Below are 19,677 nucleotides of genomic sequence, written 5' to 3' on the forward strand. Positions count from 1 at the left end.
AGGGGGAGGGGTTTCGGGCTGTGGGCGTGAGTGTGGGGGGAGGGACAGGAGGGGCCTCAGAGGGCCAGTGTGTCTCCGAGATAGTGAGGGCCAGGCGGGTGGGTGCGTCCCCATCTTCAGGCCCGTGGCTGCAGCCCAGCCCAGCCGCCTCCCTCCCCGCTCCCCCCATAACCTCCAAAGCAAGGAAACTCGGGGCCTTTCTTAGAGCTTTACTCACTCTTTAATTACACCATAACAGAGCAGGGAAGTGTGTGGGGACCCCTAAATGGGACATGTGCTCCCGCGTCCCCCATGCCCAGCTGTCCCGGCCACGCTGCCTCGGACATGTGTGTGCAGGCTGTGGGGGTGGTGGCTTCTGCGGAGGGGATCCCGCACCTGCCCCAGCACCCTGGAGGGAGCCCGGCTGAGGCCCCTTTAAGTAGCACCGTGAACGGGCGCCAAGGAGAAGTGGGGACACGTGGGGGAACAGCAGGGCTCCCAGGATGGCCTTGGTGGGGTGATGCCGGCTCCGCCAGTTCCCTTCACCGCCTGTTTCCTGGGCTGCATGACGGCCCGGGCACGCATGACGGGGGAGGGGCCCCACCGCTGCCGGAGCTCTCTCTCAGACCTGGGGGAGCAGGGGGCCCCCAGGGAGCCCGACCTCGCGCATTTCCCCCTGTGCCTCTTCAGGGATCCCTGTGCTGCATCTACCAGGCATGCCCCAAGTCGCAGTCTCCAACCGGGCCCCACGGGCCCCTATGTCCGGGCTCCAAGCCCCCCTGGCAGGCGGCGGGCGTGTGGGGCAGGGAGGTCCGGCCAGCTCAGCCCGAGGCTGGGCTCAGGGTCCCGGGTGAGGCTCCTTCCCCTCGCGCACAGGGACGGCGACACCGCCTGCCCCCAGGTCACTCGCTGCAAGCATGAAAAAGAAAGCCAGGCAGGGCTGGCAGGGGCTGGCAGGGGCTGGCAGGGGCGGGGGTGGTCACCCCTGGACAGGGCTCAACCCCCGGGCGGCCCCACCCCTCTTCCCTCCATCGCGGGCTTTTCCAGGGAAAGCGTCCGCCCCCGGCTCCTGGCGGAGGGTCTGAAGGACTCGGGCCGGTCAGAGGGGCCAGGAGCAGTGTCCATCCTCGGTCCTCGGCGGCCGCGGGCCCTGCGGGCTGTCGGCGGAGGCCCTGCGGCCTGGGGAGCCCGGCCTGCCCGGGAAGACGATGGTGGCGTACTCGGTGGGCTCGGGGGCACAGGGGGCCGTCGGCTCCGGGGTCTTCTCGCGCCACTGGAAGTCCAGCTCCCCGTAGTCCACGGTGGCCGCAGGCGCGGCGGAGGCAGCCTCCTTCTTGGGGCGAGAGGGGGGAACGGCCGTGGGCCTCGGGGGCTGACACGTGCACCGCGCGCACGCGCACGCGGGGCAGGGCGCCCCGGCCCGGACGCAGCGGCGGGGGGCGAGGGGCGTGGCCGCTCCGAGGCCGCCCCGCCCCCGGCAGGCTCGCCCCGCCCCGCCCCCCCGCCCCCCGGAGGCGCCGCGGAGGGAGGGACACTCACCCGAGGCTGGTCGTCGCTCCCGCGGGCGCAGCCCCCTGCGGAGAAGCGCACGGGTCAGGGAGCCCCGAGGCCCTGCCGGGGTGGGGTCTCGGGGTCCCTCCGCCCTCCGCCCTCGCCCCCCGGGGGCCCGCCTGGCTTCCCGGCCTCGCGTGCGGCCGCCCCCCGCCCCCAAGCCCGGCGCCCAAGCCGTGGTCCCCGCGCGGAAGGCGCGGCTCCCTGGAGAAAGGCCCCCCAGGCGCCTGGCCGCGGCGGGTGGCGTGTTCGCAGCGGCCTCCAGGCTCCGGGGTGGAGCCGGCGGCCCCAGGCCTGTGGTGGCTGCGGCTGTCACCTCAGCGCCCGGCGGTTAGCAGAGCTTTCGGGGTCCTGCAACCTGCGCTGCCGGCCGGGCTGCCTCCGCTCTGGGGGGCTGCCCCCTCCCCCCACCCCGACCCCCCGGGAGCAGGCGCCGGGGTTCCGAGGGCCTCCAGGCCCGGGGGGCACACGCGGGGGTGGAAAGAGCGGGGGGCGGGGGAGGCCGCGGGCGGCACCTGGAGGCGTCCAGAGGAGGCAGGCCGCCAGGGCCCAGGTCAGCAGCAGCAGCAGCAGGACCCCCAGCAGCGCGCTCGTGATGCCCACGACCAGGCCCTGCAGCTGGCCCTCGGGCCTGGGCGGGGGGCTGGGGCGCTCTGTGGGCAGCTCCGGGACTCCCTCTGCAGGGGCGAGAGGACAGGGGTCACGGCGGGCGGCCCGGGGGGCCCTCCGCACCTGCTGGACCCGCACGGCACCGCCTGGCCCCGGCCGCGCTTCCGCAGAGCTTCCGCGCACCAGCTCGGCCCGGGTGGCGCCGGCCTCCGGCCCCCGCCCTCAGGGACCCGTGGGGCACGGCGGGCCAGGCCTGCGGGGCACCGTGGCCCTGGGTGGGGGGCGCAGCCCTGCCTTGGAGCCTGGCACCCCCTGCCCTCCGTGCCCCGTGGCTGAGGCTGCTCCTGCCCCCAGCTGCCCGGCTCACCCCGGCCCCTCGGGAGCGCTCCCACCCCGGGGGCGCCCGCCCCAGCCCTGGGGGCCCGCACCTGTCACCGTGAGCTCTGCGGGGTGGCTCTCGTTGATCTGCGTCTTGGGGGGCAGGTAGATGGCCCCGCAGAAGTAGACGCCACTGTCGTTGCGCGTGGCGGCCACGATGCTCATGTGGAAGTCCCGCCCGCCGGGCAGCGGCGTGACGCGGAAGCGCCGGTCCCGGCCCGGCTGGCTGCGGTCCTCGGGGAAGGCGGCCAGCTTGTCCGTCTGGTTGCTCGGGCTCATGCGGTACCAGTTGAGGACGAAGTGCTCGGGCTTGCTGGAGAAGCTGCAGGTGAAGGTGGCGTTCGCCCCCTCGGGTACGCTGAGCCGGGCCGGGGAGAAGCTGAGGGGGCTCCCGGGCCTGCTGGGGGCGTCTGAGGGTGGAGAGAGGTGCTGCGGGTGGGCGTGGGGCAGGGGGATGGGGACAGCCTGCCACACCCTCCCTCCCGCTCTCCGTGGCCCGTCTGACGGGAAGGTTCTGCAGTGCTTCTGCCACAGAGCCTTGAGTGCCCCCAGGGACAGGGCGCCCACCCCTCACGGGCAGCTCCATGATGGGACTTTGTCCACTGACTCTGCTGAGACCTGGGGCCAGGGCTGCGCTCTGGCTCTGACCCTCAGGCCCTCGTGTCTCCCCCGCGCAGTGGTGGTCAGGGCCTTCGCCCGCTCCCTTGTTGAATCCCAGCTGCCAGTCCCCGCAGGCCGGACCCCACGCTCCCAGCCCCCGCACCTGCATCCAGCCGGCTCTGCACTGGGGGAGGGGAGGGTAACCGGGAGGCCGGGCTGGGCTGGTGGGGGCGTCCCAGGGAGAATCCAGCTCTGGGCAGGCTCTGTCTCAGGACAGGCTCAGCGCTGGGACACCCACCCTCCATGCCGTGGGCCCTGCTGACTGGGCAGCACGCGGCCCTCCACATCTTCTGCCACGACTCTGGGGACTGGTGCTCAGAGGGCAGCGGGGCCATCGGCCCGCACATGGACGAGCCTGGGCTCTGCCCGCTGCCCCCAACGAGGCCAGCTGTCACCTGCCAGGCCCTGTCCGGGGACGCCACGTGCAGGGGCCCACCTCGCCGACACACACACTCACAGTCACGTACACACACACGCACATGGGCGTGCATGCCCTCACACCCGGCTCACTGGCTGGGGGTTGGGGGGAGAAGCCCCTCCCAGGAGATGCCCAGCTGCACCCCACCCGGGGTCAAGGCCAGCATCGCAGGGAGGGGCCCCGGGTGGGACGTGCCCTCGGGGCTTTCGCCCCCGCGCCCGGCTCACGCTGGGAGGGCTGCGCAGTGGCCCCTGATGTGCAGGCAGCGGCGGGCCCGAGGCTGCCCTGTCCAGACCCAGCTCCGGGTCTGCGCCAGTTCCCCTCAGCCCCCGCCCGCTCCTCCAGGCTGGGGGCTCCCCCGGCCCCTGTGGTGTGGGCAGCTCTGTGCAAGCTGGGCGGTGGTCCTCGCATCTCTGGGGGGGGGGCCCGTCTCAATGGCAAGCAGGGGCGGGGACAGTGGGAGGCTGAGGAGGCCTGAGAGAGGCCAGGGCGGGTGGGTCCTCCCCTGTCAGCGAGGCCCACTGCCCCGCCGAGCCCGCATCTGCTCCCCGCCCCCCACCCCCTGACTCCAGCCGCCGCTTTCAGTACACATTGGACATAGATTTGGTCAAGGTTGTGCAGTGATGTTGGTGCACTGGATTCCAGAACACCGGTTCCGCCGGCCCAGCTGTGCTCTGCCTGAGGCCCTCGGGCGGCGCCCCCTTGGCTCCCACCCGCAGCAAGCCCGGGTCTGGGTCCAGAAACCCAGATGTCTCACAGGAGCCCCTGATCTGGGTGGTGTCCCCCAGAGTGCAGGCCCACCCCTCTCATGTCCATGCCACACCCCCCCCCCACCTGCCAAGGCCCGAGGGAGCCCCCTGGGGAGCCCCGCTTCCTGCACAGGCCCCTCCAGCAGCCTCCCCCGCCCCGTGCGCCCCTGCGTGGAGCGGGGGCCCTGCTCGTCTTCAGTTCAGACCCTCACCAGCTCCCCCCACCCCCAACCATTTGAGTCTCTTGTCTGTCCGTGTGCTCGTCGTGGGGCCTCTCAGGGGATCTGGACTTGGTCAGCTGGGACCCTGGGCTGCCTGGGTCCCTGGCTTAGTTCTCTACGCGACCAACCTCGTCCTGCTCAGGCCCTGGGGACTCCGGGTCTCTCCAGGCGGCCCTCGAGGCCCTGCTCTCTCTGGGCCCCGTGGCCTCCCTGCAGCCCCCCAGCCCCCTCCCCCAGCACAGCCCTGCTTCCACCTGGGGGCCTGCCCCCCGCCCCCGCCCTGGATCCTCACGGTGTGGCCGGAGGCAGGGGCTGGATGCGGCTGCTGCGGCGCTGGCCTGAGACACGGGCCAAGAGCAGTGTCTGCGGGGAGTGTGGGAGGGGACCGCCCACCAGCCACGGCTGCTCGGGGGCACCCGCCGACTGGAGCCACGGGCGTCTGGCTGTCAGGGGCTCCTGGTGGCCCGGCCGGGGAGCAGGGCTGCAGGGGGCTCCCTCACAGGGTGCTCAGAGGCCCCCAGGTAGAGCAAGATGGGTTCCCTGGAACAAGAGCCCAGAAACATCCTGGGGAAGCAGAGCGGGGACAGGGCCGGAGACCCCGGGGGCGAGATGGCGCTGGTGGGCACCAGGCGGGAGAGCCAGGTGGGGCCTGGGGTCCTGCGAGGCACACGTCCCTTTATGTCAGCCTTGGCCTGGGAGGATGCTGGCAGGGCTTCCTCCTGAGTCCAGTGGGCTGGGGCCTCACTTTATCCCTGTCGTGCGAATGTCTATGGAGCTTTTCTTATATTGCTTGTGTAACTGAAAACGTACATGTTGTCTGTTTATGTAATAATGGAATGTCAGTGAGGGGTCCCCAGGCCTTTTTTTCCGTTTGGGGGGGGGGGTTGATGAGAGACTCCTGGGCCCCAGCAGGGCTGGGAGGGAAGGACCCTGGTGGGGGCCTCGGAGGGGATGGATGTGTGTGTCACGGTGGCGCCAGCCTGGCTCCCGTGGAGGGCAGCCTGGCATGGGCTTGGGGCGGCCTCACAGACCACATTTCACAACCACTAACACCTGATTTAGGCAACACCCGACAGTGGTGCTGAAAGCATCGCCCAGCCAACTGCTGGGTCCCTACTTCAGGTCTCTAATTCATCCCAAAGGAAAAACAGCCCCTTCCCCTACTTCGCGCCAGACCCAGAGGGAGCGACCCTGTTGCGGGGTCCCCAGCGGGCGCCCCAAGAAGGACCAACACATCTGTGACCTCCTACAAGCGAGTGACAGACACGCCCCGTGCACACATGGCCTGGGCTCTTCAGGAGTGACAGCACCGGCAGCAAAGGCAAAAATAGACACAAGGGTCTCATCAAACGAAACAACTTCTGCACAGCAAAGCGCAGCATCAGAAAACGAAAAGGCAGCCCAGTGACTGGGAGAAAACACGTGCAAATCACATACCCGATACGGGGTCAACGTCCAAAGTGTATAAAAAACTCTTAGAACTTAATAGCAAAAAACCAAACAATCTGATTAAAAAATGGACAAGAGGACCCGAAGAGACATTTTTCCAAAGAAGACATGCAGATGGCCAACAAGCACATGAAAAGATGCTCAACATCTCTCATCATCAGGGAAATGCAAATAAAACCATAGTGAGGAATCACCGCGCACCTGTCAGGATGGCCATCCTCAAGAAGACAAGAGAACACGTGGCAAAGAGGATGTGCAGAGAAGGGAGAGGAAACTGGTGCAGCCACTGTGGAAAACAGTATGAAGTTTCCTTAAAGAGCTAAAAATAGAACTACCATATCATCCAGCAACTTCACTTCTTGGTATATATCTGAAGAAAACGAAAACACTCATTAAAAGAGGTATACACCCCAATGTTCATAGCAGCGTTACTTACAATTGCCAAGACATGGAAGCAGCCCAGGTGCCCACTGGCAGAGGAATGGATGAAGAAGATGGGGTGTGTGTGTATATATATATACACACAACGGAATACTACTCAGCCATAAAAACAAGGAAATCTTGCCATAACTTGGGTGGACCTAGAGAATATCATACTCGCTGAAGTCAGTCAGACCAAGAAGGACAAGCAGTGTGTCATATCACGTACATGTGGGATCTGACAAAAAAACCGAAACGCAACAAAACAAGACAAAAACTGAGCTCACGGATATAGAGGACAGATTGGCAGTTGCCAGGGGAAAGGGTGGGGGAAATGGGTAAAGGTGGTCGAGAGGTAAAAACTTCCAGGTATAAAATAAATGCATTCCTGGGATGTGAGGTACAGCATGGTGACGGGAGTTAATAAAAATGTATCGCATATCTGCAAGCAGCTAGGAGAGTGGATCTTGAAAGTTCTCATTACAAGAACAACATTTAGTAACTATGTGTGGTGATGATATCAGCTGGACTCACAGTGGTGGTCATTTTGGAATATATGCAAATACCAAGTCATTACATTGTATACCTGAAACTAATATAATGTTATGCTAGTTATACCTCAAAAAATCCTAATTCTAAGGATTTCCAAATCTGAAATAAAACTGAGATTTGATTAAAAAAAAAAAAAGAGCTCCAGGGCCAGCAAGGCCGGAGAGAGGTGGGCCCGCTGTGGGTGAGAGGACACTGAGGACGGTGACAGCAGTTGAAGCCGCGGTCCTGGACCCGGCTCCGTCAGGGAAAGAGTCCAGCCAGAGCACAGGCTCTGGATGCCGGGGCGTCGGAGCCGGGGACTGCGTCAGCCACCGTCCTGGGCGTTAGGAGAGTCTGTGACGGATGCTCAGGTGACCAGCAGTGCGTGGATGGAGAGGGCAGTGGGCTGCACCAGCCCCCGAATGCTCGCATTCAGAGGCACCCTCGAATGTGACCTTGCTGGAAACAGGGTCTCTGCGGATGCGGTCGGTGGAGATGAGGTATGGGGTTGGCGGCCCCTGACCCGACGTGACCGTGGCCTTGCTGGGGAAGAGGGACACATGGGCAGCCCCGCAGTGGGAGGATGCCGCGTGACACGCAGCAGAGCTGGGGTGATGTGTCCACAGGCAGAGAGGCACCAGGCATCGCCACCACAACCCGGGGCTGGGAGGGGCCTGGAACCGCGTCGCCCTCGCGGCCTCGGAAGGAAGGGACCCTGCGACACCGAGGTCTGACGTCCAGCCTCCAGAACTGCCAGCCCATACATAGCTTCTGTGGTTCCAGCCGCCCGCCCAGGGTGTGGGTTTGCTACGGCAGCCCCAGCAAACTAACACAGAAAACCAGCATGCCAGAGTTACCAATTGGAGACTTTGGGTGAAGGGTGTTCACTGCTGTGTTTTTGTAACTTTTCTGTATCTTCAGAATATCTTTCAAGATTGTAAGTTGAAGAAAATAAAGAACACAAATCTGGCTTCAAAACATGTGTCGTGGGCTGGGCCAGACAGTTCTTAGAAGATGAAATTCTCGTGACACGACCAGGCATCGTTATCACCAAACTGCGGTGGGGAACTGCTGCCCAGAGAAGGTGAGGGACCCGCCTGAGGGCACAGTGTCAGGCTCAGCTGGGACTCAAAGCTGCCCCTCTCACATTCGGATCCTTCCCGGGATGACACGCACCCCATCTCCACCCCTGCGCCCTGCCTGGGCCCCCCAAGACTCCCCACGGGCCAGCTTTGGGCCACAGGCTCTTGGACCACTGACGGCAGCCCTGAGTTTCTTCCGTCCATCCTGAGAGCACGGCCAGGTGAGGAGGAAAATCAGGGCAGCCGGGGTGCTCCTGCCATGCTGACCAGGCCTGGGCCGGACAGAGACCGCTGAGGGCCTCTGGGCGCCGGATCCATGACGGGTGGCCGGTGGGGGTCAAGGAACCCCCACCTCGGCTTGGCCCTTCCAGGGCCCTCGCCCCTTGAGCCCAGCGAGGTCTAGAGGAAAGGCCCTGGGTCTGGCCGGGGGCTCCCTTCCCCGGTGTCCCCATCCGGGCAGCACTGGGCTCAGCGGCCGAGGGCAGGGCAGCCAGGAGGGGCCTCTCCCTGAATGCCAGGTTTTGGCCACAGGCCTGTGGGGCCTGCCCAGGGGACAGCCCGTACAGGGGGGCTTGGGGTCGAGGCCCCTCTCCAGAACCCGCCGTGGACGCTCCCAGATATCTCATCCAGAGGCCCAGGTGGGGCTCGCCCCTGGCCCGCGAGGGGTGGGGCTGAACGGTCTTTACTGGAACTCTACACTTTGGACGTAAGTGGAGAAACATCCCGGGGCCATCCAGCCTGTGCCCTCATGGAACCGGCCAGTCCCTACCCCCAGGAAAACACAGGCGGGGCCGAGGTTTGGGGCTCTGGCCACCCAGCCCTGTCTCCCTGCAGAGAGGCGCAGGGCCTCGCCTGTCCCTTGGGACCCCCAGGAGGAGCCAGGACACCCCTGCTTGCTCATGACCGAGGAGGGGAGTCACCACCAGGTGAGGGGGGCGGGGGAGACGCCGCGACCCCGAGAGGGCCCTGCACCTGCCCGAAGCCACGCAGAGCCCAGCCAGGGGCCGTGCTGGGCCTCAGGGGCCTGGGCCCCCTGCCAGCGACCGAGAACCAGAGGTCCTTCCCCAGCCCGACCCCGTGCCACCCAGCCCCGACCCACATACCTAGGAGCCATCCGGGCCGCCAGCCCAGCTGCAGCACGGCCCAGACCAGCGGCCACAGCGCCCGCGGGGTCCCCATGCCCAGAGCGCCAGCCCGCCCGGCATGCCGCCGCCTCCTCCACTGGCGCAGAGGTGCAGGAGGAAAGGAAACCGTCCCGGGTGAGGTCGGAGGGCCCCGCCCCAAGCCCCCACCCCCTCTTCCTCCTGCTCCACGTGGGCAGGGAGCTGGTGGGAGAGAGAGAGAGACTCTGCGTAGAGACAGAGACACAGAGGGAGAGAGAAACAGAGACAGAGGCGGGTGGAGGAGAAGGTGGGTTTGGCTGCCTCAGAGGCTGGGGGTCCCATGCGAGGGGTGCAGGATCTTCTCCCCTCCCCCAGCCAGCCCCCGGGCCTCTCTGGGCTCAGGCCCCGGGGGCCACAGTGTTTGAACCACCACACGCTGTCACTGCTGGGGGCCCGGCACGTGCTGGGCCAGGCCTCTGCTGCCCCCCCAGCCACACTGGCAGGCAGCGGGCAGCCCTGCTACCCCCAGTGGGCAGTGAGGGTCCGGGTCCTTCCTCCAGGCCCTCCTGAGACCCTGCCTGTCTCGTCCCACCCAGGGCCCTGGGCCCCTCCCTGCCCCCCTGCTGTTCCTTCGAGCCCCGAGCGGGAGGCGTCAGGGTCCAGCACCTTCAGGAAGCCTTCGGGGGCTTCCAGGGCCAGCTTTCAGGAGGCCCCGCGCTGGGGGCGGCCGGCTGCGTTTTCACATCTTTCCGCCATCTGCGGCTTCCTGACCCCTCCAGTGCTGGGGCTCGACCTGCCACGCAGACCTCACCTTCCAGGCCTGACTCGCTTCGGGCTGGGAGAGGTCCCGGGGTCCAGGGGACCCCGGGCTGGTGGCGCAGAGCCGGCCTTTTGTGAAGTGATTGGGTTATTCACTGCATTTCGCTCTAAGCATTTTGTTCTAATGAATGGAAAACAGGAAAAATGAAACTGCTGATATTAGTGGCGCGATGCGTAGGTCTCATCAGCTAAGATGACAGAGACAGAAACTGCTTGACAGCTGGCGCTCAGCCCCAGCTCCGAGACACTCAGGGTTCGCTGTGAAGGGAAAACATTAAAGAAAACTGAAACGGTGGAAGAAGAGCATCAAAGATGATGTCTCAGGCGAGGCCCCGGGGCGGAGGAGGCTCGGCTCCGAGCAGAGGGCCACTCCCGGAGCCTCAGCGGCGGATGCCGCGGGGGCGGCAAGGAGGCTGGGAGGGGTCCCTGCCGGCCAGGTGGGCTCAGGGGTGGGGGGGGGGGCGCCAGACCGCTCAGGTGGCTGGTCTGGGAGAGTGTGGCCCGAGGCTGACCCACACGACACCCCACGTGGACAGGGGTCTGCTGGCAGACCCACCGCTGTGGCCTCCCCTTGCGGGGCTGGTGCCCTGGGCGGGGGCCCGGTCAGCTCGCGGCCGGCACCGTGCTCACCCCTGACCCTGGCCCCAGAGGCACGTGCGCACTCACACTGGGGCCCCGAGACTCTGCGCCGGCGGACGTGGCGGTCCCCTGAGGACCCGCGCTGGAAGGGGCTGGGCTGGCGGGTGGGGTGTGCTCTGGGATGGGAGGTGCTGGCAGACCCTGGGGGGGTCTCCTCACCGGCCCTCGCCTCGATTCTGTTTGCGAGATCTCGGACCTTGGCCACGGCGGGCGCGCAGGGCCCCTCCTCACCGCCCGCCTCCTCTGTCTCCTTCTGTCCCTCCCGTGCCCTCTGCCCCCCCCCGCGCCCCCTCGACGTCCTCTTTCCCTCCCAGCCCCCCCTTCCTTTCCTCTCCCTCCTGATTTTCCCCTCCCTCCTGGCATCTTGCCCCTCCCCCACTGACACCCTTCGGGGCGGCTGGGTGGGCGGGCGGCCCAGACTCGGGAGGCTGAGAGGGGCGCTTGAGCCCTGGGGAGGTCGGGGTTGGCCGAGGGGACTGGGGAGTGAAGGGGGGCCCAGGGACTGTGGAGGCAGGGAGGGGTACACAGGGCCTGAGGGGCGGGACCCGCAGGACAAGAGAGGGAGCGCCCGGGAGGGGCTCAGGCAAGTGAGGGCAGGGGCAGGAGCCCCCGGGCCGCCGGGGTGCTGTCCTCCCAAGGCCAGCCGCCCACTGCTTGTCCTCACCGTGTCCCTCCAAACAGCCCCCATCCACACACGGTCCCCCCAAACACACACCGTCCCCAGCACACACACACCATCCCCACCCCACACACGCCGTCCCCACCACGTACACTGTCTCCGCCCGACACGCACTGCCCTTCAGGTTGGGGAGATCCCAGCCAGGGTCACAGCCAGGGCAGCCCATCCCCTGGCCCCACAGGAGCAGGTGCTGGGCTGGGGTCGTCAGAGCCGGCGTGGGAACCCCCGGTTCCGTGGGGTCTCCCGTGAGGAAGGCCGTGTGTCCGCGTCATCGAGGTGGCTGCCGGCGTGCCCCCCGCCGCGCGGGTGACCGTGCCGGCCCCGCGCAGGGGCCGAGGGGCTCTCAGCGATAGCACGGTGCACGGCTGCCAGCTGCTGTTACAACCAGGACGCTGCCAGGGGCGCGGCCCGCCGGGGGGTGCGGGGGGCCTGGGTCCGCTGCGCCGCGCAGCCGGTGAGGGCCCTGCGTGCCGCCCTCTGGGAAGGCGCCGCCGCCCCGTTGCCCCCACCCCGCCGCGTGCCCGGTGTGCGGGGTGTTCACGTGCGCGTCGTGCTCACGTGCGTGTAGGGCTGCGTGTGCGTGCGCGTGAGCCCCCCGGCCTCTCCCACGGGGCGTCGTTCAGGCTCCCTGCCGGCCGGTCACCCAGGCGGCTGAGCGGCAGCCCCGCGGGCTCCGGAGCCCGACGGACCCGGGGACCTGCGGCCGCCCCGGGACGTGCGGGAGCCGCTGCCTCTGGGCAGGCCCTGCGGGCCGGCTTCTCCCGGCAGGACCGCCTGAACGGGGTCTGCCTGGGCGGGTCTCGGCAGGGAAGAGCCAGGTGTGCCGCCCGCCGCGGAGCACGCGCGGGCCCGGCTGCCGGCCAGGACCCCCTCCCGCCCCCCGCCGCTGACCCCGTCCAGCCCGTCTTGTTCCTAAAGGCGCTCCCCCCCCCACCCCGTCCCAGTGCTGGGGCTGGGCCCCCCCGGCGGGCCACGGGGACTGGGGCCCGGGGAGTGGCCCGTGTCCTCGCAGCCGCACCCCGTCTGCTGAGGTCCGGGGAGCAGAGGTGAGCGCGGCACGGGCGGTGCACCACGCCACACGCGGACACACACGCACACACACGGACAGGTACCCACGAACGCACACCATGCACACCCCCCCCCCCCCCCCCACACACACACTTCTGGAAATTTAAAATAGAAGTTTTCATTTGACTCGCAAGAGCATTCTAGAAAGTTTAGAGATGAGGGGGTAAGAAATCTCCCGGGACCCCCCTACCTCAACAAACACACAGCCCAACTCTCTTTATTCTCGTGTGCAATACATGCTGAAAATATTTCGTCAGTATTTTTCAAGTTGATTCTTACATTGGGCAGATAAATTAGGCGCTCTTTTTTAACTTCTGGGAAATGCTTCAGAAACAGGATAGAGCACAAAGTTTTTATTTGCAAACACTATTAACCATTTCCTGTTCCAACCTCAGACGAGCTGTGAACCCACCGCTCTCCGGGGCTGTGGGGCATCCTTTCCCCCGGGCCCTTCCCCCAGTCTGGGCTGCAGGTCACTGATACCACCGCCCTCCCGCGCCTCAGAAGCACGTTCAGGGGGTCCTCCTGCTTCCTGTGCTTCTCCCGTGAACGGAAACGTCTTCCGACTCCAACAGCTGCCTGGGAGCCCAGGAATCCTCTCCCCACTTGCCCTCTGCTCCTGTTCCACTGTGCGTGTCACCTGGGAACCCTAGGGCCCCTCTGGCCAGGGCACGAGGACGGGAGGCCCGAGTAGGGAAGCTTCCCCAGGCCCCTGAGAGCCAGACCCTGCCTCCACAACGCCCGCCTTGCTGAGAACCTGCGCTGCGGGTCCCTGCGCTCCTGCCGTTGGTCCAGCTGGAAGCAGCCGGCAGCCTGAGGGACCGGGCAGGGTGCCACTCCATGGCACCCAGCACCCAGCCACCCACGGACGCTTGGGACCAAAGCTGCTGCTCACGCAGGCCCTGCGGGCCGGCTTCTCCCGGCAGGACCGCCCTGAACGGGGTCTGCCTGGGCGGGTCTCGGCAGGGAAGAGCCAGGTGTGCCGCCCGCCCGGTGGAGCATGTGAAAGCAGCCCTTCCCGCAGCCGAGGCGAGCCACGAGGACAGTCTCCTGCGAGAGCGTCTGTCCCCCTCTTGGCCTGGCTCGTTCACCCGAAGCCCCTCACAGCAACACGGGACCAGAGACCTGCCTGATCTGGGCCAGGGCGCGGAGGGGCAGGGTGGGGGGGGCAGAGGGGGGCAGAGGCAGGACTGCGCAGCAGGGAGGCGTCAAAGCTGGCAGCCGGGTCAGGGTCAGGGGTTGCAGGGTCCAGCACGCAGCCCACCGGCTGAGTGGCTTTGCTCTGTCAACAGTACCCCACCTTGTGTGTCTGGGCAGGAGAGGCTGAGAAAGACAGACAGACAAAGAAGAGAGACGCGGGCAGAGGCGTGCCCTGCCAAGCAAGGGGCCGGCACGCTCCTTCTGGGACCTGGTGGAGGTGCCGGCCCCTTGCTTGGCAGTGGCCAGGGCTACAGCCACCCCCGCAGGCCCCTGCAAGGGGCCCAGTGGAGAAGCGCACACGTGGCCCACTGTCCATGGGATCGTGCAGCATGAGAGACCCCTGAGGGCCACTGCCGGGCCTTCGTGGAGACAAACGTATATGCTGGAGGATGGACCTGTGGGGGTGGGGTGAGAGCGAGAGGGAGCTGCGTGTGACTCTAAGAGGCATGGGGGTCCCGTGGCGGTGGACCAGGGCCCAGTGGATGGGCACGTGACAGGGCCACACAGGTCCCCACGTAGACACGATGGCCCTAGACTGACCAGCAAAATTCAGGACCTTAGAATTGTTATGACTGGCTGGGTGACAACCAAAAAACTCCCAGGAAATGGCTGCTAGAAGTTTAGTTCTCTCTTGAAGAAGAAATCCAGAGGTAGGTGACCCTGAAGTGATACCACGACTCCAACTGCCATCAAGGATGCAGGGTCTCAGCATGTGGTTTCCACCTTCAAGGTCACCTCATGGTCTAAGGTGGCTGCAGGAGTGCCAGCCATCACCTCTGCACTGATGAAGAGAGAAGGTGAAAGTGGAATGGGGAAAGTAGGACTTTCCCTGGCTACCTGCTCCCATATTACGGAACCCTCCCTGAAGCACATTCCAATAATTTCCCGTTCCATCTTATTGTCACACTTAGCTGCAAGACAGAAAGATGTCACCCAGCTGAAAGAGAGCCAAAAGGAAGTCTGAGAAATGAACAAGTCACTGGACAGGACCCGCTGTAGGCCGGACACAGACTCAGAGAGAACCGAGGATCTGGGAGACACACGAGAAGACACTGCTCTGCACGCAGGGTAGAGGCCGAGCCACGCGCTGGGAGGACGCAGCGCGGAGGCCCACAGGGAGGCGAGCGGCCGCGGGGAGAGCGCTCACTCGCTTTGGGTGGAGTTCATGCTACGTTTTCCCGTGGGAATTTCTAGGTGGCTCGGGGTGGAACAGGCCGCGGGAAAGGCCCGCGGGGCCGTTCCCAGCAGGGGCGGGAGCAGTGATCCCAGAACCTGGAGCGGGCCTGCCGGCAGGTGCCGTAACCTCAGTAGGGGACACAGAGCAGGCAGCTCGCTGCCGTGGGCACTGCCGCCTGCCCAGGGCGAGGGGGGCCCAGCGGCCCAGGGGCAGAGTCTGCCAGCCTCATTCTAGGAGGGGTGCTCCGGGCGAGGCCCCTCGGTCCTGGGCGCTGCCCAACGGTGCCGGGGGCTCACGGGCACCGTCCCTCCCGGTGGGTCCCCTCTCACTTGGTAAGAGCCTTTCTGTCGCACCAACAGGAACCATCGTTTCACGGCCTTGGGCCCACGGAGAAACCCGCTTCCTCAGCCGGCTCTCGCTGGGGTCTTGCAGCCACGCGGCCAGTGGCCAGGGCGCTGGGGCCCCTCCCCGCGGTCACGGAGGGCGGCCTCCAGCGGGGGCTGGTTTGGGGCTCAGGCCCCTCCCCGTTCTCTCCTGGAGCCACGTTGCCGCCACACTGTTACCAAGTCCTGGACTCGCAGTGGATGAGGCTCGCACACAAGACGGGAGAGGAGCCGGGACTCATGTGCCTTCCTCTCGCAGGAGGCGCAGGGCAGCCCGCCAGGCGTGTGGCCCCCGGGGGTCCCCCAGACGGCTTGGGGGGCTGACTCCTTCAGGGGCTGAGCTAAGGCTTTAGAGGAATTTGTGAAGCTGTGTGTTACGTGTAAGGCATTTTCACATAAATGCTGTACATTTCTAGCCAATAAAATGTGCGATGAAAGGAAGAGTCATGGGAGGGCCTTCCTGGGCGGTCCAGTGGTTAGGACTCTGGGCTTCCACGGCAAGGGACACAGGTTCGATCTCTGGTCAGGGAACTAAGATCCCATGAGGTGCACAGAGCAGCCGAACAAACTAACAACAAAAAACAAAACAAAACAAAACAAAAGAAAGGAACGTTTGGGAAAATTCGCAAGGATACATGTTCAGCAACGTCGCTCACAGCTTTGCTTGTGATGGCAAAGACTTGGCCCCATGCTCAAGCACAGGGGCAGGGCGGGTACAGTACGCCCCAGCCGCAGGCGGGAAGACACCAGGTGTTCAGCAGAATGGGTGTCACCGTCTATGCTACGCTGCGGGTGAAAGAAGCAGGCCTGAGGAGGATGCTTGGTACGATTCCTATCTGTGAGAAATGACTATGGAAACGTGTACGTACACAGGCACCGAAAACACATGGATGTCGACACCCAGTGATGAGTAGGGGTGATTTTTATCATATTGTAGTTTGTCTTTTTATGTATCTGTTTGTCTCTAATTTTTCCTAAAATGAAAGTCCACCACTTGCGTAATAAAAAATACTCAAAAGGATCAGAAAAAAGGCCTATTTCTCATTTCTCTGAGACAAATGCGGTTGCCATGGAGACCAGACGGCTGTCAAGGCGGCGATTGGCCAGCGCTGGAGGCGGGTGGGTGCTAGCTGGGAGTCGGAGCCGGCGCAGCCCTCAGACTGCACTGCGGAGCCCAGCGCCAGCATGGACGGGGTGGACGTGTGGGCCAGCACCCTGGCCCAGCTGATGGCCAAGAGGAAGCCCCAGGACACCTGGGAGCTGGTTCCCGAGGAGAACCTGGCCTCGGGGCACCTGGACAGCAGCGGTTTCCAGTACCGGCTGCGGGGGCTCTCGAGGTGCGGCTGAGGGGGGTCTCCCGTGGGGTCCTGGGAGGGAGGGGCTGAGGCTGCTTAATCACCGGCCAGGCTGCGTGTGGCCTGGCCGTGGAGCGAGGCAGGAGGGGCCTTTGTCAGCCTGGCCTCGGCACCCAACAGGTGGGTGGGCGGGCCGGGTGCTCCTTCTCTCCTCCGGGAAGTGGGGGTGTTGGGGGAGCAGCCTGTTCATTGCCGTTCAGCACAGGTGAGCTGAGACCCTGCCTGGCAGCGCCGGCACCGCCAGGCCAGTCGCGGCCCTGCCGAGGGGCAGCTGGCATGGTGACGGCTGCCCCGCGTGGAGGGCTTTCACTGCAGCATCGCCTCAGTTCCATGGCAGTGCTGACGGCGGGATCGGGGTGGGGAGGCGCCCGCGGTCACCCCTCCGCCCTGCACCGCAGAGAGGCCTGAGGGGACGGATGGAGGGGGCACGGGCCCCAGAGGAAGGAGGCTGTCCCCGGCCTGGGCCGTGGCCGAATGGGGGCCGGGATCACCGGTCATCATGTGAGACTCACTCTTCCTCGTCACACCGACAGCCCGTGTCAGAGCAGAAAGGATGGGCCAGCCCTGCAGGAGTCTCGCCCAGCCAGGCAGCCTGGTCCCCCAGGGGCCAGTTGGGAGGGGGCTGCGGGGAGAGGGGGCCTCGCAGACCCGTCACCATGTGGATCCCGAGGGCAGCTGCCTTTGGACACGGACGCCTCGGCTCCCCAGCGTCCGAAACCCCTGGGGGCAGGTGTGGTGTCATCTGAGGGCCCTCCCATCCCGGTGCTGTTCCCACAGCCCCACGGAGGAGCCGCTCTACGTGGGCTGGAAGAGGACCCTGAGCACACGTTGGTTTTCGGTTTTCACGGATGTGGAAACGCCAGCTGGCGGGACAGTCACTAGTGCAGACCCACCTCTCCATGTGCAGCCACTGGCCACGTGCAGCCACGACACACGCACTTATTAACAAATAAAGCAGGAAGTTCAGTCCCTGGGGCGCTGGGGCACATCCGTGTCCAGGGGCTCCCCGGTCACGTGTGGCTGGGGGCTACAGGCAGGGATGCAGGGGGACAAGCCCACCATCAGGGGAAGTTCCAGGGGATGAGTCAGAGAGGGCCACTCATCTGTGACCCGACAGCCTGGAGAGAGGAGGACACGGGGCCCTCGGCCTCCGGAGAAGCACCCTCGCACGTGAGGGCCGGACCGCTGTCAGGGAGTGGTTCCGGGGAGCGAGCGCCCGGCCACCCCGACATCGCAGCCCCTCACCGCTCCCCCCACACGTCTCTGCCCCCGGCCTCCCCCTCGCCTCTCTCCCATGGGATGGGCTCCCCAGGTCCTCTCCGCAGGCCCCCCTGCACTGGGCGCCACGGATGCTCCTCCTCCCGTCACTGCCGCGGCGACGTCTGCGCGGGGCCGCGGAGACCCGGCTCAGCAGCGCGTGTGGAGGCGGCCCCGCGCAGGGCAGCCCGGGCTCTGCCGCTGAGGGCCTTTTGGTGCCAAACGCACGAAAGGCGTCTGTTTCGGCTTCTCAGGTTATGGGTGCCGTGAGGGGTGTGCACAGCCGGGCTCGGGGTCCTGAACGTCGCTGGGCCTGACCCCGCGCTGGCTGGGGGAGGGGCCGTCGCTGCCTCCCCCCCACCCGGCTCACCCCCTCTCTCCTCCCCAGGCTCCAGTGTGGCCGCTGCCAGTGGGGCTGGTCCTCGGCCCACGTGCACGTCCTCTTCCACCTGTGGTGGGATGGGGACGCCCGGCAGGGGCTGGTGAAGATGCGCATCTGGGCCCAGCGGTGCCGGCTGTGCCCGCTGGGCGGGCCCGCCTGCCAGGTCAGCCTGCTCAACGTGCGGCTCTTCCTCAGCAAGCTGGTGCAGTTCATTGTGCAGAAGTGCTACGGGGAGGGCCCGGGCTCCGACCAGTGCCCCGAGATCTGCTTTGGCGAGCACTGTGAGGCCTGCGACCTGGGGGTCTGTTTCTTCCAGCAGCCCCCAGACCCCGCCTGGGGGCCCGAGGTTAAGCGCCCCAGCACCATAAAAGGCAGGTTCACCCTGTACGGTGGCACCGACGCGGCCGCCCCCACCGCCGGCCAACAGCTGCGCACGCTTGGCCGCGGGCTCCTGGTGGACCGCTCCAGGGGCTACACCCCCAACTCCATCACCATCCCCCTCTCCGCGTCCGACTTCATCAAGAACCCCCTCTCTGAGGGCAGGGACTTCTTCCGCGAGGACGAGGAGATCATCACCGTCCCCTTCTCCCTTGTGCGCAAGGACAAGGGATCCGCGGCCGATACCAAGGGCTCCCTCCCTGCAGCCGACCCCCCCGGGCCGCTCGTCATTGGCAGGGGCTCCCTCTACCTGCCCACCAGTTCCAAGGCCATGTCCAAGGGCAAACGCTTCCCGGTGGACATCAAAGCCCCCATCTTTCACGGCAAAGGCCTCCTCCTCAGCGGCACAAAGGAGATGACAGGCTTCATCTACAAAGGTCACGGCTGCGTCTCTGACCCCGACGAAGGTGAAGACGAAGATGACGGCTGGGGCCCTGCGCCCAGCAGCGGCGGCCCCGTCACGGAAGTCACTGATGGAAACAGCCCGCGGCCGATGACCTACATCATCGGCCTCATGAACAACGGTGAGGGCTCCGTCACCTTCCCCTCTTCCTTGACCGACGTGGTCCTTGAGGATGGGGACCCCTTTGACCTCGTCTACGGCTCCCTCACCTTCCCTTTCATCTTCGCCGACAAGGGCGTAGGTGAAGGGAAGGAGGGTGGCGGCAGCTGCCCCGGCAGCGCTGGCCGTGAGCCCCTCCCAGGGATCAACACCAGTGGCCCGGTCCCCACCAGCGAGGGCTCTGTCACCATCCCCTTCTCCGTCTTCAGTATCATCCAGAGCAAGGGCTCCGGTGACGATGCCACCCGTGGCTTTGCCAAGAAGCCGAGGCAGCCGGGGCCCAGGGCGGGCAAGTCCCGCTCTAGGTACTCCTGGGAAGAGGACTTCTGCTGGGCTGAAGGCTTCTGCTTTGACCCCTATGAAGAAGTGTGGATCTGGGTCTCGATGACCGTCTGCATCCTGTGGGTGATGTACCTGTACAAGTTCAGCCCCGACAGCTCCCCGCGGGTGTGAGGCGTGGCGCCTCCCGTCCATCCCCGCCACGCCCCCAGCGAGCGAAGTGACCCCCCGTCCCCCCAGCAAGCCCCTGCCCGCCCCGGCCGCCCCCTGCTTCCGTGTCCAGTGTCCG

The 19,677-nt window shown here is 65.9% G+C and overlaps 2 protein-coding genes across 2 annotated transcripts; one reads left to right on the forward strand and one right to left on the reverse strand.

Annotated features, from left to right (window-relative positions):
* Nucleotides 1-1,078: 1,078 nt before the first annotated feature.
* On the reverse strand, nucleotides 1,079-9,240 carry PDCD1 (programmed cell death 1). Its single transcript, XM_057743865.1, has 5 exons — nucleotides 9,151-9,240; nucleotides 2,568-2,927; nucleotides 2,034-2,207; nucleotides 1,519-1,553; nucleotides 1,079-1,312 (listed from the first exon to the last, which is right to left on the reverse strand). The coding sequence occupies exons 1-5, from the start codon at nucleotides 9,224-9,226 to the stop codon at nucleotides 1,079-1,081; spliced, it is 879 nt and encodes a 292-aa protein (XP_057599848.1). The 5' UTR covers nucleotides 9,227-9,240.
* A 7,051-nt stretch (nucleotides 9,241-16,291) lies between these two features.
* Nucleotides 16,292-19,613, forward strand: RTP5 (receptor transporter protein 5 (putative)). The gene is made up of 2 exons (XM_057743858.1): nucleotides 16,292-16,452; nucleotides 18,116-19,613. Exons 1-2 carry the CDS (start codon nucleotides 16,301-16,303, stop codon nucleotides 19,560-19,562), a joined length of 1,599 nt encoding a protein of 532 aa, XP_057599841.1. The 5' UTR covers nucleotides 16,292-16,300; the 3' UTR covers nucleotides 19,563-19,613.
* Nucleotides 19,614-19,677: the final 64 nt, after the last annotated feature.

This window comes from Hippopotamus amphibius, chromosome 8 (genome assembly GCF_030028045.1).
Source record: "Hippopotamus amphibius kiboko isolate mHipAmp2 chromosome 8, mHipAmp2.hap2, whole genome shotgun sequence".
In the NCBI taxonomy this organism is placed as follows: Eukaryota; Metazoa; Chordata; class Mammalia; order Artiodactyla; family Hippopotamidae; genus Hippopotamus; species Hippopotamus amphibius.

Coding starts and splice junctions, on each gene's coding strand:
- PDCD1 (XM_057743865.1), bottom strand. CDS start 9,226: ATGGGGACCCCGCGGGCGCTGTGGCCGCTGGTCTGGGCCGTGCTGCAG. Junction 2,928..9,150: donor GCGGCCCGGATGGCTCCTAG/GTATGTGGGTCG, acceptor CTCCACCCTCAG/ACGCCCCCAGCAGGCCCGGG. Junction 2,208..2,567: donor CGCAGAGCTCACGGTGACAG/GTGCGGGCCCCC, acceptor TCGCCCCTGCAG/AGGGAGTCCCGGAGCTGCCC.
- RTP5 (XM_057743858.1), top strand. CDS start 16,301: ATGGACGGGGTGGACGTGTGGGCCAGCACCCTGGCCCAGCTGATGGCC. Junction 16,453..18,115: donor CGGCTGCGGGGGCTCTCGAG/GTGCGGCTGAGG, acceptor TCTCCTCCCCAG/GCTCCAGTGTGGCCGCTGCC.